Below are 13,232 nucleotides of genomic sequence, written 5' to 3'. Positions count from 1 at the left end.
AAAAGCTGTGTGGGCTATTCAAATTAAAACCTCCTCCCTGGAGTGGGATTCCTTCGGTCAGAGCACAGACCCCGCTGGGGAAGGGCGGACACTGGTGTGAGATGAGCGCTCGGCTGGGCGTGTGGGATGCGGTGCTCCTGAGGCGACAGATGAGGGATTCGGGCCGTGTGGGAAATGAACTGCGGAATTCCTCCCCTCGATTCCCGAAGGGGGCTCTAAAGGAGACAGATTAGGATGCAGAATGTGGCCCGCAAGGCAGAGGGCGAGGGGGCGGGCGAGCCAAGGACACCAAGCCGAGCGCGCTTCGGAAGGCCCAGTGCGGACCGGGTTCCCAGGTTCCTCGGCCTCGCCTTCCCAGACACCCACCCCGGCCCCGGGCCAACCCCGAAGGGCAGGCAGTTTTCCTCGGGGCATCGAGTGCAGGGAGCCCGCTGTGAGCCCTCGACCTCTCTGGGCTCTGTGCCCGCGGGTGGGCGTGGATGGAAGGGCTCTAGCCCGGCGTAGGTTAGGTCTCCACCGGCCCGCGGGCCAGGGCGCGCACTGCGCGGGCGCGGCCCCGCGCGCGCCGGCCTCTATCCGGGTTCCTGGGGGCGGTGCGCGGGAGGGGGCGGGGCCTGCGCGGCGGCGTGGGCGCGAGTAGCGCGGGAGGGAGGGAGCCGAGGGGAGGGGGCGGGGCCGTGCCGCCCGCGCCGCGCTGGGCCCTCTCGGCCAATGAGCGGCGTCCACATGCCGCGGCGGCGGCGAGAGGGGAGGCAGCGGCGGATAAATGCTATTAGAGCAGCCGCCGCGGAGCCGTCCCCGACGCCACCTCCTTCTCTTTCGCCGCAGTTTCCTCCGCCGCTGTCGGGGGTGCGGAGCTGAGGGAACAGGGCGAGCGCGCCGCGCACCACCCCGCCGGCTCGCCGCCCTCGCTCCGTTCTGTTCTCGGGGGTCGGCCGGGCGCCCCCTCCTCCGGCCCGGGAGGGGCCGCAAATCACCTCAGGAAAGCGGGGAGGGGGTTCGGGGGCCGCGGCCTGCGCTCCCGGCGGGCGGTTGAGGGCAAAGGAGGCCCTCCCTTCTGACGAGGGGAGGGAGGGTCAGGAGCCCCCCACCGCCCAGCTGAGTCCGGGGCGTGCGCCGGCGCGGGCCGGGCTGCGAGAGGGGCGGTTGTCTGGGGGAGGGGGCGCGGGGTGATTCAGCGCCCGGCGAGGCGGAAGCGGCCGCAGGAGGAGGAGGAGGGGGAGAGGCCAGTCCGCGCCTGGGCGCCCGGGGTGGCACGAGCCCGCGGCCCGAGTGCGAGGCGGAGGCGAGGAGGCCGCGGGGACTGGAGGCGAGGCCGGCCGGGCCCCCGCAGCCATGGAGAACGCGCACACAAAGACGGTGGAGGAGGTGCTGGGCCACTTCGGCGTCAACGAGAGCACGGGGCTGAGCCTGGAGCAGGTCAAGAAGCTCAAGGAGAGATGGGGTTCCAACGGTAGGTGCCCGGCGCCGGGACTGCAGGGGCCCCGCGCTGCCCGGCGCGGGCCCGAGAGCCAGGGAAGATGGCTGACCGGGCTCCACCTCGTGGGTCTGGGCTCCGCGCCCGCCGAGGGCTGCAGGCGGCGGGTCGAGCCCGCGCCCCGGCCCCGCGGGAGAGGGACTGCAGGCCGAGGCTCTGGGGTCTTGTCTGTACCTCCAGGACCCCGCGCCTCGAGCCCTTGACCTTCCCCGCACGCAGTTAGCTCGGTGGCTTCTCACCCGCAGCAGCCAGCCCCGCTGGAGGGAGGGACGAGTCTCCTGCAACTGGGTTGAACCCTGCGAGACATTTTCTTGTCCCTAGCCAGTTTATGAGGCGTCGTTGCAGTTGAGAAAGCCTCTGACCGTTCTTGGATTGCCCAAAGTTACACATCTGGCAGAAGTCATGACATAGCTGAAATGACTCCTTGTTTCGGGAGCCCTGTTCAGTAGGTAGCGATGGGATTTTACGCTTCGGGATACGCCTAAGGTATTGGTTACAACAAATCCTGCATATTTTCTTGGGGTACCGTTTGGTATGGTTCCCATTAAAAATGGTTGAAGGTTCGTAGATCTAGGTACGTCTTTCGAAGACTGATAATTTTAGCAGTTTATAAAGACAATGCTAATTTTTTTTTTCCCTTCTTGACACGTTGACGGGCGAATTTCTGCATTCTACAGAGTTACCGGCTGAAGAAGGTGAGTAATCTTAACATGGTCTTTTTTTACCCCCTTTGTGTGCTGATGTTAAGATGACATTTACAACAGATGTTTGTTTCTAACAGGAAAAACCTTGCTGGAACTTGTGATTGAGCAGTTTGAAGACTTACTAGTTAGAATTTTATTGCTGGCAGCTTGTATATCTTTTGTAAGTATAAAAAAACTTTATTTCTCTCCAAAAAGTAGAGACTATTCCAGAGATGAAAAACCAAGAAACAAATGATGTCTATTGCGTGAGAACATTATATTTAGAGATTTCAGCGGTGTCTTCATTTTTTAAAAATCTGGGTATTTTAAAATTATAAACAAAACACTTGAAGCCATTTGTGTGCAAAAAATTAATGCCTGGCATTTACAGTGCAGTTAGAAATTGTTCCTACATGGGGCAGGGTCTTATAAATTTTTGTGGCTTATCAGATTTTAATATTAAAAAGTTCTTTGTCAGAAGGTCTTCTCTGTTTTGGGTTCTTCCATTGTGTAAGATCATCCTAAGATGATGATGGGCCCTTTGTAGTCTGTAAATAGAACTTACAAAAGGAATATTCCAGTTGCTCTCCCTTCCTGGTAATGGCAAGGTGACAGTTGTTTCTGACAGTGACAAGAATGATGACGGCAGTGATGGCACCACTGTTGACCAAATTTGGTCACTGACCTTTAGGGTGGTATATTTATCTAAATTGGACCCCCGTCTTAAGTGACTCCTAGGTAGAGAGCACAAGGTTCAGTACAATTGGTTCTGGATTTTAAAAGGAAAAAAAAAAAACCCAAAACCTGTTTTTTCTTATACTGTATGTGGTTACCGACTTGAGTCCTGTATGGTTGCTAAGAAACTGGTGAAATGCAAGGAACTACAGCAGAAAAAGGGTGATGGGTTGGTGAGGATATTTCTAGGTTATTAACATTTTTTTTTCTGTTCAGTATTAATTTTTTACTGCATTTTTTCTTGGGCAGTGGACTTCTTGGTAGTTTTCCTGAAAATGGTCATGAATAGGACACAGATGTTCCTAATCCTAACAGCATGAGATGACTTTTGTTCTTAAATTACAGTATTGTATTCTTATAATAACCATGATGGGAAGTGAAATTCACCCAGTGCAATACTTCTTCAGGCTTCACAAAATTGACACAGCTTCAAGGTTTCATTTTTTGTGTGTTTGTACATTTGAAAGCCCCAGGAATCTACCTCCGTCTTTATGACAACCATATCCTAGAAGGCTGTTTTGAGAACTAAATCAAAAGGAAGCAGTAGGCACTTCTTTAGGTGAGGGGGGAAATTGGCAAGAGGTGAGCTTTTGGAGTAATACTACTGTATACAGCTTCTGACATGAGACTTTAATATTAATCTATCATGCCATGTTGGCTAAGTGATATGTAGCTATTAATAATAATTCAGTCCTCACGAATCTTTTCTGTGGTTTTCACTGAATAAAACTGAGAGTGTCATAGCAAAGCATTCAGTGTCCTGAATTACTCCATACCTCTTACATGTCTGTCTGTTCTTGATTAATTCAACACCACCCACTCCTCCCCCCTCCCCCCACCTAATGGCTCCTAAATGGCTGCTGCTTTTACCGATTAAGATAAAGGACTAGAGCTGTTTGAGTCTCAGTTTCAGAAGTACATCGTCTTGGGGCAAAACAAATAATACGTTTGGGGTAGTGTAATGTTTATGTATGTTTAAGCTAGCTGCATAATTCTGAAGTAGCCTCAAATTTGGCAGTTAAGATACTGGGGTTCAATAAGGTTATCAGGGACATCTTAGAAGTAAATCATTTGGTGTATACAAGGCAGAGATAAAATAAATTTTTATTGAGTTATTCTGTGTGTGTAACTTAAGGCTGTGTTGTAACATCAGCATTATTTCCAATAAACAAGCTATTGAATATTTGGGTTTTATAGAATCTCTTGAGTTGCCAGTTTGATGACTTTGTATTAACATTTTGAATTAGTAATGTGTGTGACTTTTATTTTGAAGAAAGGAGTTTATAGTTTTTAAGCATTTTTAAATGGGTTTTAAAATGCTCTAATTTTATCATAGGGTAGGATATTGGGTTTTTATAGCTTTATAGAACTATATTTTGGAATTGAAATTTGAATTACCTTTTTGGTAACTACTTGGAGTTAATGCTCAGGAAATGAACTGTGTGACATTTTTATTTCATGGGTTGCTAAACAAAAATAATAAAGGTTTAGGAAATACTGTTAGTTTGCTCTGACTTGTTTGATCAAGACATTTTGGATATCAGACCTGTTTTGTTCATTTTCTTCATGTGGAATTGGCGCTATTATTACATTGTTCTTGACCTTTTCATTCCTCGTTTCTTTTATCTTTTAAAAGATCACTGAGTCTTTTTTGTGGTAGTTTATTCCTAATTTACAGGAAAATCATGGTAGAATATTCATGTTCTTTTGGAGAATTGATAGACAGTTCCTACAACATGTACATATCGTCAGGTTCTGCTCAAGTTAAAAAGAAATATCAGGCTTTAGTGATTTATTTCAGATATCAAACTAAGTAAACTGTTAACTGTAGGAAGCTGCGTTAATGTTCTGTACTCATGACCTGTTGGGATAAAGTGTAATTGCAATATTCGCCAGATAGAAAGAGTTTAAAGTTTACTTGGTTTGGAAGAAGTGAGCTATAATCTCTCCCACTACATATAAAGTAACATTAGAAATTCCTTCATTTGACATTCATGACCTGCTATCCTTTCACTGTCTTTACATCCTCCTTGGTCACAACTTTGCCCTTCATTTAATACATCATATGGTTGCTTACTGGAACACCTGTTCTTTTCTCTCCTTCACTACTTCATTAGGTATTTATTGAACACCTGGGACATGGCACAGACACTGGGGATACAGCCATTTGAACAAAATAGGCAAAGTCTCTTAACCTGGAGCCGACATTCTAGTAGAGACAGATATAAACAAGTAAAATGAGTCTGTTGGACAGTGATAGTGCTATGGAGAAAAATAAAGCAGGGGGTAAGAGTATGAGGAGGGAGGGTATAGTTTTCACATAGGGTGGTCAGGAAAGTCCTCCAAGAAGGTTACTTTAGAGAAAAGACCTGAAGGAGATGAGTAGGAGGGCCATATCTGCCTCATAGGAATTCGTGAAGTCCTCTGTTGTAACATAGTTTGCAAAAGTTGCTCTACCCTCCATCCCCATTTCCCCACCACACTACTTGGAGTGATCCTAAAATGCTGCTAAAACGTGGTTAGACCAAGGCACTTCTCATCTTGTCACTTGTATTTGAATAGTGTCTTTTCCTTCCTACTGGACCCTTTAAAAAGGATTCTTCATTTCTTTTAGAGCCTGGGTTAGTGATTCTGATAAAACAAATATATTTGAGTGAGCTTGTGTTAGTAGCATTTTCAAAATACATGAGGTCTGGTTTCTTGGTTTTCTTAGTACAATATAGTCAAGAAGTAGTTTATATTATGTAATGATGTTACTTTTTTCCTGTGTTTTCTTTTAACTTATTTTTTTTTAAAGGATAAAATGGGTAGTTCACTGATTGGTCTAATTTATTTAGAGCCTTTCTTTAAAATGTTTTGAAAGGTGAATGTGTGTGTGTGTGTGGGTGTGTTTGCCTGTAGGGTTTTAGTGTTTTTTTAAATTTTTATTTTATTATGTTGTGTGTGTGTGTGTGTGTGTGTTTAAGAAGATTGTATTCTCAAATCGAAAACCAGTATTTTTAAATTTATGTGTGGATCAGAAGAGAATGTAGTCTAATTCATACCTTTTTTTTTTAATGGCTAAAAGAATTTTGGTTTCCCACCCCAGAAAATTGTCATAACATTTATTGTTGATACATTTTCTTTCTTGTGAAATGTTTAACTTTGATTTCCTCTTTAAAACTTTTTTTTTTAATGTAAATTTCTTCATTCATTGAAGTATTTGAGTACCCAGTGTCCTTGCAAGTTTCTAAGGATACAAAGAGGAATGCAGACAGGTGCCCTCAGTCTTAAAAATGTGCTTATGATCTCTCATGTTCTTTTTTTGGATCTCATTGAGTGCTTAGTACATTATCCCCACATGAAGCTAAGATAATGGAGTCACAGAACCGTGACTGTCTCCCATTGGAACACACATTTTTACCTTGGATTAAAATTTGCTTTTATTCATTAAACTCTGCTCTCCAGCATCTTCTGGTTGTCCTGTCAGAAGTTACTGTGATTGGCAGAGATCAGTCTTACAGATAATTAGAAGATAGCCTATCCTACCCTATTGAAGCAGTTTAAGATGTAGTTGAGTACTCATTAGTAAGTGGTTACCTTGAATAGGATTGGCAGATTTGAAACTTCGAATTTGCTGGATTCTATAAGCCCCAGAAGACAAGTGTTGTTACTGTATTAATAGTGCAAAGCAAAGAAGAAACACTGTGCCTAAAATTAACTGCAGTAGCTTTTTCTTCCACTTTCCTTTGATAGTGTTGATGAAGTTGGTTACTTCTTGCTCTAGATGTTTAAGTTCAAATACGCCCTCAGGGTCTTGTACCTTACAGGTTATATGAGATTTTGTTTCATTCATTCATGCTTCTGTACAGTAAATAGTGAGCATCATCTGTGTACCAGAGATACTTCTAGGCCCCTGGGGATACAGTGGTGAACAAAAGGCAATACAAATAGGTAATCATTTATGTTCAATGTACTCTCCAATGAAGATTTTTAGAAACATTTACCCCCCCATATGAAGATATTTTGTATAACTTGATAAGCCATAATTATGAACTGACTATGCTATAATGCTAATAAGGCATCTTTCATTTTGGTAATAATGTCTCACACACTTCACTCCCTCATCTCCTGGGACCTTTCATTTGTAGTATCATCATCCCATGTACACTAGGTTTCCTTTCAATAGAACAAACCATGAAGGACTCCATAATATGATCTGAACATAATCAACTGGATTGGTTCTTACCAGTTAATGAAATATGGGTTGATCTTCACTTTGGGCTGTAGCATTTGATTATTTGGGTTATTTGTGGTTTCAAAATAGACATTTTATTTTTATTTTTATCTTTTAAAAGATTTTATTTACTTATTTGACAGCGTGCAAGCACACAAGCAGGGGGAGTGGCAGGCAGAAGCAGAGGGAGAAGCAGACTCCCTACAGAGCAGAGGGAGCCCGATGTGGGACCCAGGACCCCGGAACCATGACCTGAGCTGAAGGCAGTGCTTAACCAACTGAGCCACCCAGGCGTCCTCAAAATAGACATTTTAAAAAGTATTCAGGAAATTGATGGTTGATTTTAAATAGGTTCAGCATCAGCCTTCCACACTGAGAAATCTGCCCGCTAGTTTCTCATCAACCAGTAATTAATACAGTTGTGGAACCTTCAAATAATTACGAATGCTTGGGTTTCTTTTCTTTTCTTTTCTATTTTTTTAAAGATTTTATTTATTTGACACAGAAAGAGAGAGAAACACAAGTAGGGGGAGTGTGAGAGGGAGAAGCAGGCTTCCCGTGGAGCAGGGAGCCGGATGCAGGGCTCGATCCCAGGACCCTGGGATCATGACCCAAGCTGAAGGCAGGCACTTAACGACTGAGCCACCCAGGCACCCCAGTGTTTGGGTTTCTTACACATAAACATTTGAAGTCCTGTAGTGGAAGAAAAGGTTACTGCATTGTACAGATAAGGATTTTTACATAATTGATAAATTCTACTTCTGCAGAGGAACCACACATTTTTTTTTTTTTAAAGTAGAGATTTGCTCTGATAGTCCTGTAACTATTTGCTGTAGTCTTCCCTTTGCTCCAGCTGTTAGGGGATATTTAAGTTTGTTCCTTAGGCCTAGCTGCCAAGAGGGAAGTTCCTACCCTCTTTAACAAGGTGTGAAGCTTATCTTACAGTTGCTAATGCCTCACTGACCTTTTGCATAGGTCCTAGTTGCTCATCAGGTTGAGCGATTTTTCTCCCCCAAGAGCTAATTAAGTTTCTTATTTCTGATATGCTCTCCTTGGCAAATGTTTGAAAGGCTAGTATCAAAGCAGCTGTGATCTTGCATCTATCAAAATTTATAACTTCCTAGGGAAGTTTTCGTTTTGGCACTAGGCCTGGCCTTAACACCAGGAATGCCCTGTTGAAAGCCTGCGGCAACATTTATATTCATTCTGGTTTTCTGCCTGCCCTAGTTCACTAGCTGTCAGTGGTCATTGGTACCTTTCAGGACCCGGTCCTGGTGTCTCCTGGTTTTTTTCCTGCTCAGGTTGATATTTCTTGTTCATTCATCATTCCCTTATCTTACTTGCAAAATTCATGTTAGGCCTTGTCTTACCTCTCTGGTTGTTTACTGTTTGTATAAAAGTTCACCTTATACTATTCCACTAAGTATAAACTTAGGTGGTTTCATTATTGCCGTGAGCCATATCTGACTATTAAAAAGTATCAAAACCAGTGCTTTGATTGTTTACTAAATTGGTCTTTTAAAGAAAATATTTTTTTGTGAAATATGCAGACATTTTAAGCAATGCTAAAAAACAAAGGCAAATCTTATCTCCCAGATTGAATCATAAGATATGTTTGACATCTTTTCTGGATTGGCAGTTTTTCACAAAAATTAGTTTTTAACTATTTAGATGGCTCTTTTACCATGTTCTTTATCATTCTTAAAGATTCATTTCTTGGCTTCTCTTATCAACTTAAGTTTGCTCAGTTATGAAGTTTATCTTCTCTTAACTTGTAGCTTTTACATCCTGACAAGGTTATGGTTGTGTGAGCTAGAAATTAATTTTCTGCTCATTTTCCTTGGGGCAGTGTTCTGTATCCAGTTATAAATAACATTTGTGGACTTCTGTCCTCTCTGAGGTTCTGAATTGCTATACTAGATGTCATATGGCGGATAACCTTCAAAATACATTCCTGATTGCACAACAACCTTGAGTAATTTTGAGATGACCTATAGTGATACCACTGAAAATAACCGGGATGCTATTGTACTCTATAATTTTGAGTCCATGATCAAGTGATTTTTACAATGAATTTATGCCTATAGATATTATTTGGTAGGAATATTAAGCAAATCAACAAAGTTGTAGATGATTGCCTTTTACTTTAACAAAATAGAGAATTTAAGTTTTATTTCTTCTGAAGATATCCATGTAAAATGAATGGGATTTATTTCCCAGAAAGTATTTTATTTGGATTTTAAAACAATTAGTATGTGAAAAATAGCTTTTGAAGAATATTAAGAAGTTGTATAGTTTTGATTCTCAAGAATACTCTGAACAAGGGACATAATAAACTGGTTGTTGCCGTCATTACATTTTGCCACCATTTGTCTCTAGGGACGGTAAGAAGAGAGATTTTATATAGTGCAGTTCCTTTAGTGCCAGCCACTTTTGTTGTCAAGTGGCACTAAGCCTAAAAACACATTACAGTTCTAACACATGCCATTTCTCTTTTAGGTTTTGGCTTGGTTTGAAGAAGGTGAAGAAACAATTACAGCCTTTGTAGAACCCTTTGTAATTTTACTTATATTAGTAGCCAATGCAATTGTGGGTGTATGGCAGGTAAGCAAAAATTCTGCAGTGCTAGAGTTTAGCAATTTATATAAGTGATTTAAACTGTGTTAATCTGTTTTTTTTTTTTCCTCATGTATTGACTAAAAATATCTCTGGAAAATCTATGTGTGCTTTTTCTTTTGTCTGTTTATTTAATGGCAACATTTTAGACCTCTCCTGCATGTATATACTGTTAAAATTGCTCATCCTTCATGCAGCATGGAGTTAAGAATAATGGATGAGAGAAACTATTTGAGGAAAACTAGGAAATTTGAGATTCAGTATCTGTATATTTCCTAGCTGCTTCCTGTGAAAAGTTTCATAAATTCAATGTCATTTTTATTCCCCTTGGATTTTTTTTTTTTCTTAAACTGTAAAAATTGTTTTCCCTTCAGAGCATACTTCTGGCTGTTTTCCCTCAGTTGCCTGGGCCTTTCTGACTCACAGAATGGAAGCCAGTTTACAGACACATAATGGGATTCCTACCCACCCCCCCTTCATGTAATTGCTATTCTGTATATATCTAGTTTAGAGGACTTTAAATTTCCTTTTTTTTTTTTTTAAGATTTTATTTATTTGACGGAGAGAGACACAGCGAGAGAGGGAACACAAGCAGGGGGAGTGGGGGAGGGAGAAGCAGGCTTCCCGCTGAGCAGGGAGCTCGATGCGGGGCTCGATCCCAGGACCCTGGGATCATGATGTGAGCTGAAGGCAGACGCTTAACCACTGAGCCACCCAGGCACCCCGAGTGCATCTACATTCTTAAAGTAGGAACATTTTATAAGCATACTTAGTCCTATTAGAATTGTAAACTTCTGGGGTGCCTGGGTGGCTCAATCAGTTAAGCAGCCAACTCTTCATTCGGCCCAGGTCATGATCTCAGGATTGTGAGATCCAGCCCTATGTCAGACTCCCCGCTCAGCAGGGAATCTGCTTGAGGTTCTTCCTCTACTTTTGCCCTCCCCCCCCCCACACACATACTTGCACTCTGTCTCTAAAATAAATAAGTAAATCTTTAAAAAAAAAATTGTAAACTTCTGATCTTATTAATAAACATGAAGGCCTTTATGTAGTGGGCTCATGTAGAAGGATGGTCTACTTAGAAGAAAATACTATTGTGCTATATTTCTCTTATTTTAATTTTTTTCTAAAGTTGTTTAAGTAGAAGTGATCCCCTTGTGAATAATATAGGCAAAAGAAACAATACACAGCATTAGATTATCCTTCTCAAGCTAGTAATATATATTTTCCTATTAAATAATTTATGCTAGGTAGATACTTTACATACATTCCCATGTCATTGTTACAGTGATCTTATAAGACAAATGATATTCCCATTTGACAGATGTGACATTGAGGTTCAGAGGGATTAAGTGACCTCTTAAAGGCTGTACAGGTAGTACAGAGTATCTGTGACTTGAGTCTAGGCCCAGGCTTGATCCAAATTTGAAGTAAAATTTTACAGCAGTTTTCACAGGACTTTTATATTTATCTTAGTTTAAAAAATAACATTCTTAGGTTTTAATCTCATTTACATAGTATACAGATGGTATGGGCAATACTGAAGAGTTCTTCTGGAAGTAAGGGAAATTATAAGTAGAGTGTAAGGTAGTATTGGGAGGTTGGGGGGGCACATGCTGCTGACCAGTGTCATCAAAGAAGGTGACAAGTGATTGGGAACTAGAGAAATCGAGAATTGTTCCAATTTTAGTGTATATGCTGCTGAAGTGAGCACTTGATAGAACCTGTTTGTTTAATACAATGTATTTCAGGGGTACAGGTCTGTGATTCATCAGTCTTACACAATTCACAGCGCTCACCCTCCCCAGTGTCCATCACCCAGCCACTCCATCCCTCCTACCCACCTCCACTCCAGCAACCCTCAGTTTGTTTCCTGAGATTAAGAGTCTCTTACGGTTTGTCTCCCCCTCTGGTTTTGTCTTGTTTCATTTTTCCCTCCCTTCCCCTATGATCCTCTTTTTTCTCAAATTCCTCATATCAGTGAGATCATATAATAATTGTCTTTCTCTGATTGACTTATTTCACTTAGCATAATACCCTCTAGTTCCATCCACATTGTGCAAATGGCAAGATTTCATACTTTTTTTTTTTGATGGCTGCATAATACTCCATTGTATATATATACCACGTCTTGTTTATCCATTCATCTATTGATGGACATCTAGGCTCTTTCCACAGTTTGGCTTTTGTGAACATTGCTGCTATAAACATTGGGGTGCACGTGCCCCTTCGGATCACTACATTTATATCTTTGGGGTAAATACCAGTAGTGCAATTGCTGGGTCATAGGGTAGCTCTATTTTCAACCTTTTGAGGAACCTCCATACTGTTTCCCAGAGTGGCTGCACCAGCTTGCATTCCCACCAACAGGATATAACCTATTTGAATATGTGATCATTTGTTTCCCTTTTCCACCCCTACATTCTAAATATTCCTTTTGATCATTTGAGTTGAGAGGAAGCCTTTTAAAGTAATTTTAATTGGCATTTTTGTCCTTGGGGTCTGAGATAATTTATCTTTAACGCTTCTAATTTAAATGTACTTTTGCTAATTTTGAGTAGAAGTAAAATACAGTGCTCCTGGGATATCTCTTAACCTTGAGCAATCTAGTTAAACTCTATCTGACATGACCTTGAAGAGGGAGAAAAGGAATTAAAACTGCCACAGTTAACAAATGGGAGAGGTAGTTCTATGGAAAAAAGTGGTTTCAAATTTGACTAATTGAATAGCAGCAGTGCTGAGAATTTATTCTTTTACAACATCAGTAGCATTTGAATTTAAGGACCTTATAGCAATGACATTTAATTAGAATTAAATATTCTAGCATTTCTGTTAATTACAAGGTGATACAGATAATATTCTTTAAGCAAATCTGATATGGGGTTGAAATTATTTTTATCATGAGGTTCCCAAATTTAACATATTCTATACTTTTTCACGGATGTAAACATTTAAAGTGAGACTCATGCCATTAGCTTTCAGTTTTAAGCCCTCTAACTTCACTTTAAGCAGATTTTGGGATTTTTTGCGACAGACCATAATTCTTACACTCAGGTAAAAAAATGAGATTACAGGGACACCTGGGTGGCTCAGATCTTGATCTCTAGGTCCTGGGATTGAGCTCCGCATTGGGCTTCCTGCTCAGCGGGGAGTCTTGCTTCTCTCTCTCCCTCTGCCCCTCCACCCTGCTTGTGTTCTCTCTCGCTCTCGCTCTCGCTCTCGCTCTATCTCAAATAAAATCTTTAAAAAAAAAAATGAAATCATGTAGTATTGTGTGTAAATTCTACCCAGATAAGGTTAAATTGAGCTTTGGGGCGCCTGGGTGGCTCAGTCGTTAAGCGTCTGCCTTCGGCTCAGGTCATGATCCCAGGGTCCTGGGATCGAGCCCCACATTGGGCTCCCTGCTCAGCGGGAAGCCTGCTTCTCCCTCTCGCGCTCCCCCTGCTTGTGTTCCCTCTCTCACTGTGTCTCTCTCTGTCAAATAAATAAAATCTTTTAAAAATAA

General features: G+C 42.0%; 1 protein-coding gene across 2 annotated transcripts in view; it reads left to right on the top strand.

Moving 5' to 3' along the window:
* The first annotated feature begins 746 nt into the window (after window positions 1–746).
* Window positions 747–13,232, top strand: part of ATP2A2 (ATPase sarcoplasmic/endoplasmic reticulum Ca2+ transporting 2) — a 57,327-nt gene continuing 44,841 nt past the window's right edge. The window contains exons 1-4 of one of the 2 annotated variants that reach the window (XM_036103439.2): window positions 747–1,453; window positions 2,155–2,172; window positions 2,259–2,341; window positions 9,611–9,715. In XM_036103439.2, the coding sequence (XP_035959332.1) occupies window positions 1,336–1,453; window positions 2,155–2,172; window positions 2,259–2,341; window positions 9,611–9,715 (324 nt within the window). In that variant the 5' untranslated portion in view covers window positions 747–1,335. The remainder of the gene's footprint in view (window positions 1,454–2,154; window positions 2,173–2,258; window positions 2,342–9,610; window positions 9,716–13,232) is intronic. The other variant, XR_004920828.2, reaches the window with a different exon arrangement.

This window comes from Halichoerus grypus, chromosome 13, assembly GCF_964656455.1.
Source record: "Halichoerus grypus chromosome 13, mHalGry1.hap1.1, whole genome shotgun sequence".
In the NCBI taxonomy this organism is placed as follows: Eukaryota; Metazoa; Chordata; class Mammalia; order Carnivora; family Phocidae; genus Halichoerus; species Halichoerus grypus.
Note: the sequence above shows the minus strand (reverse complement) of the source record. Positions and strands in the feature narration are given on the sequence as shown.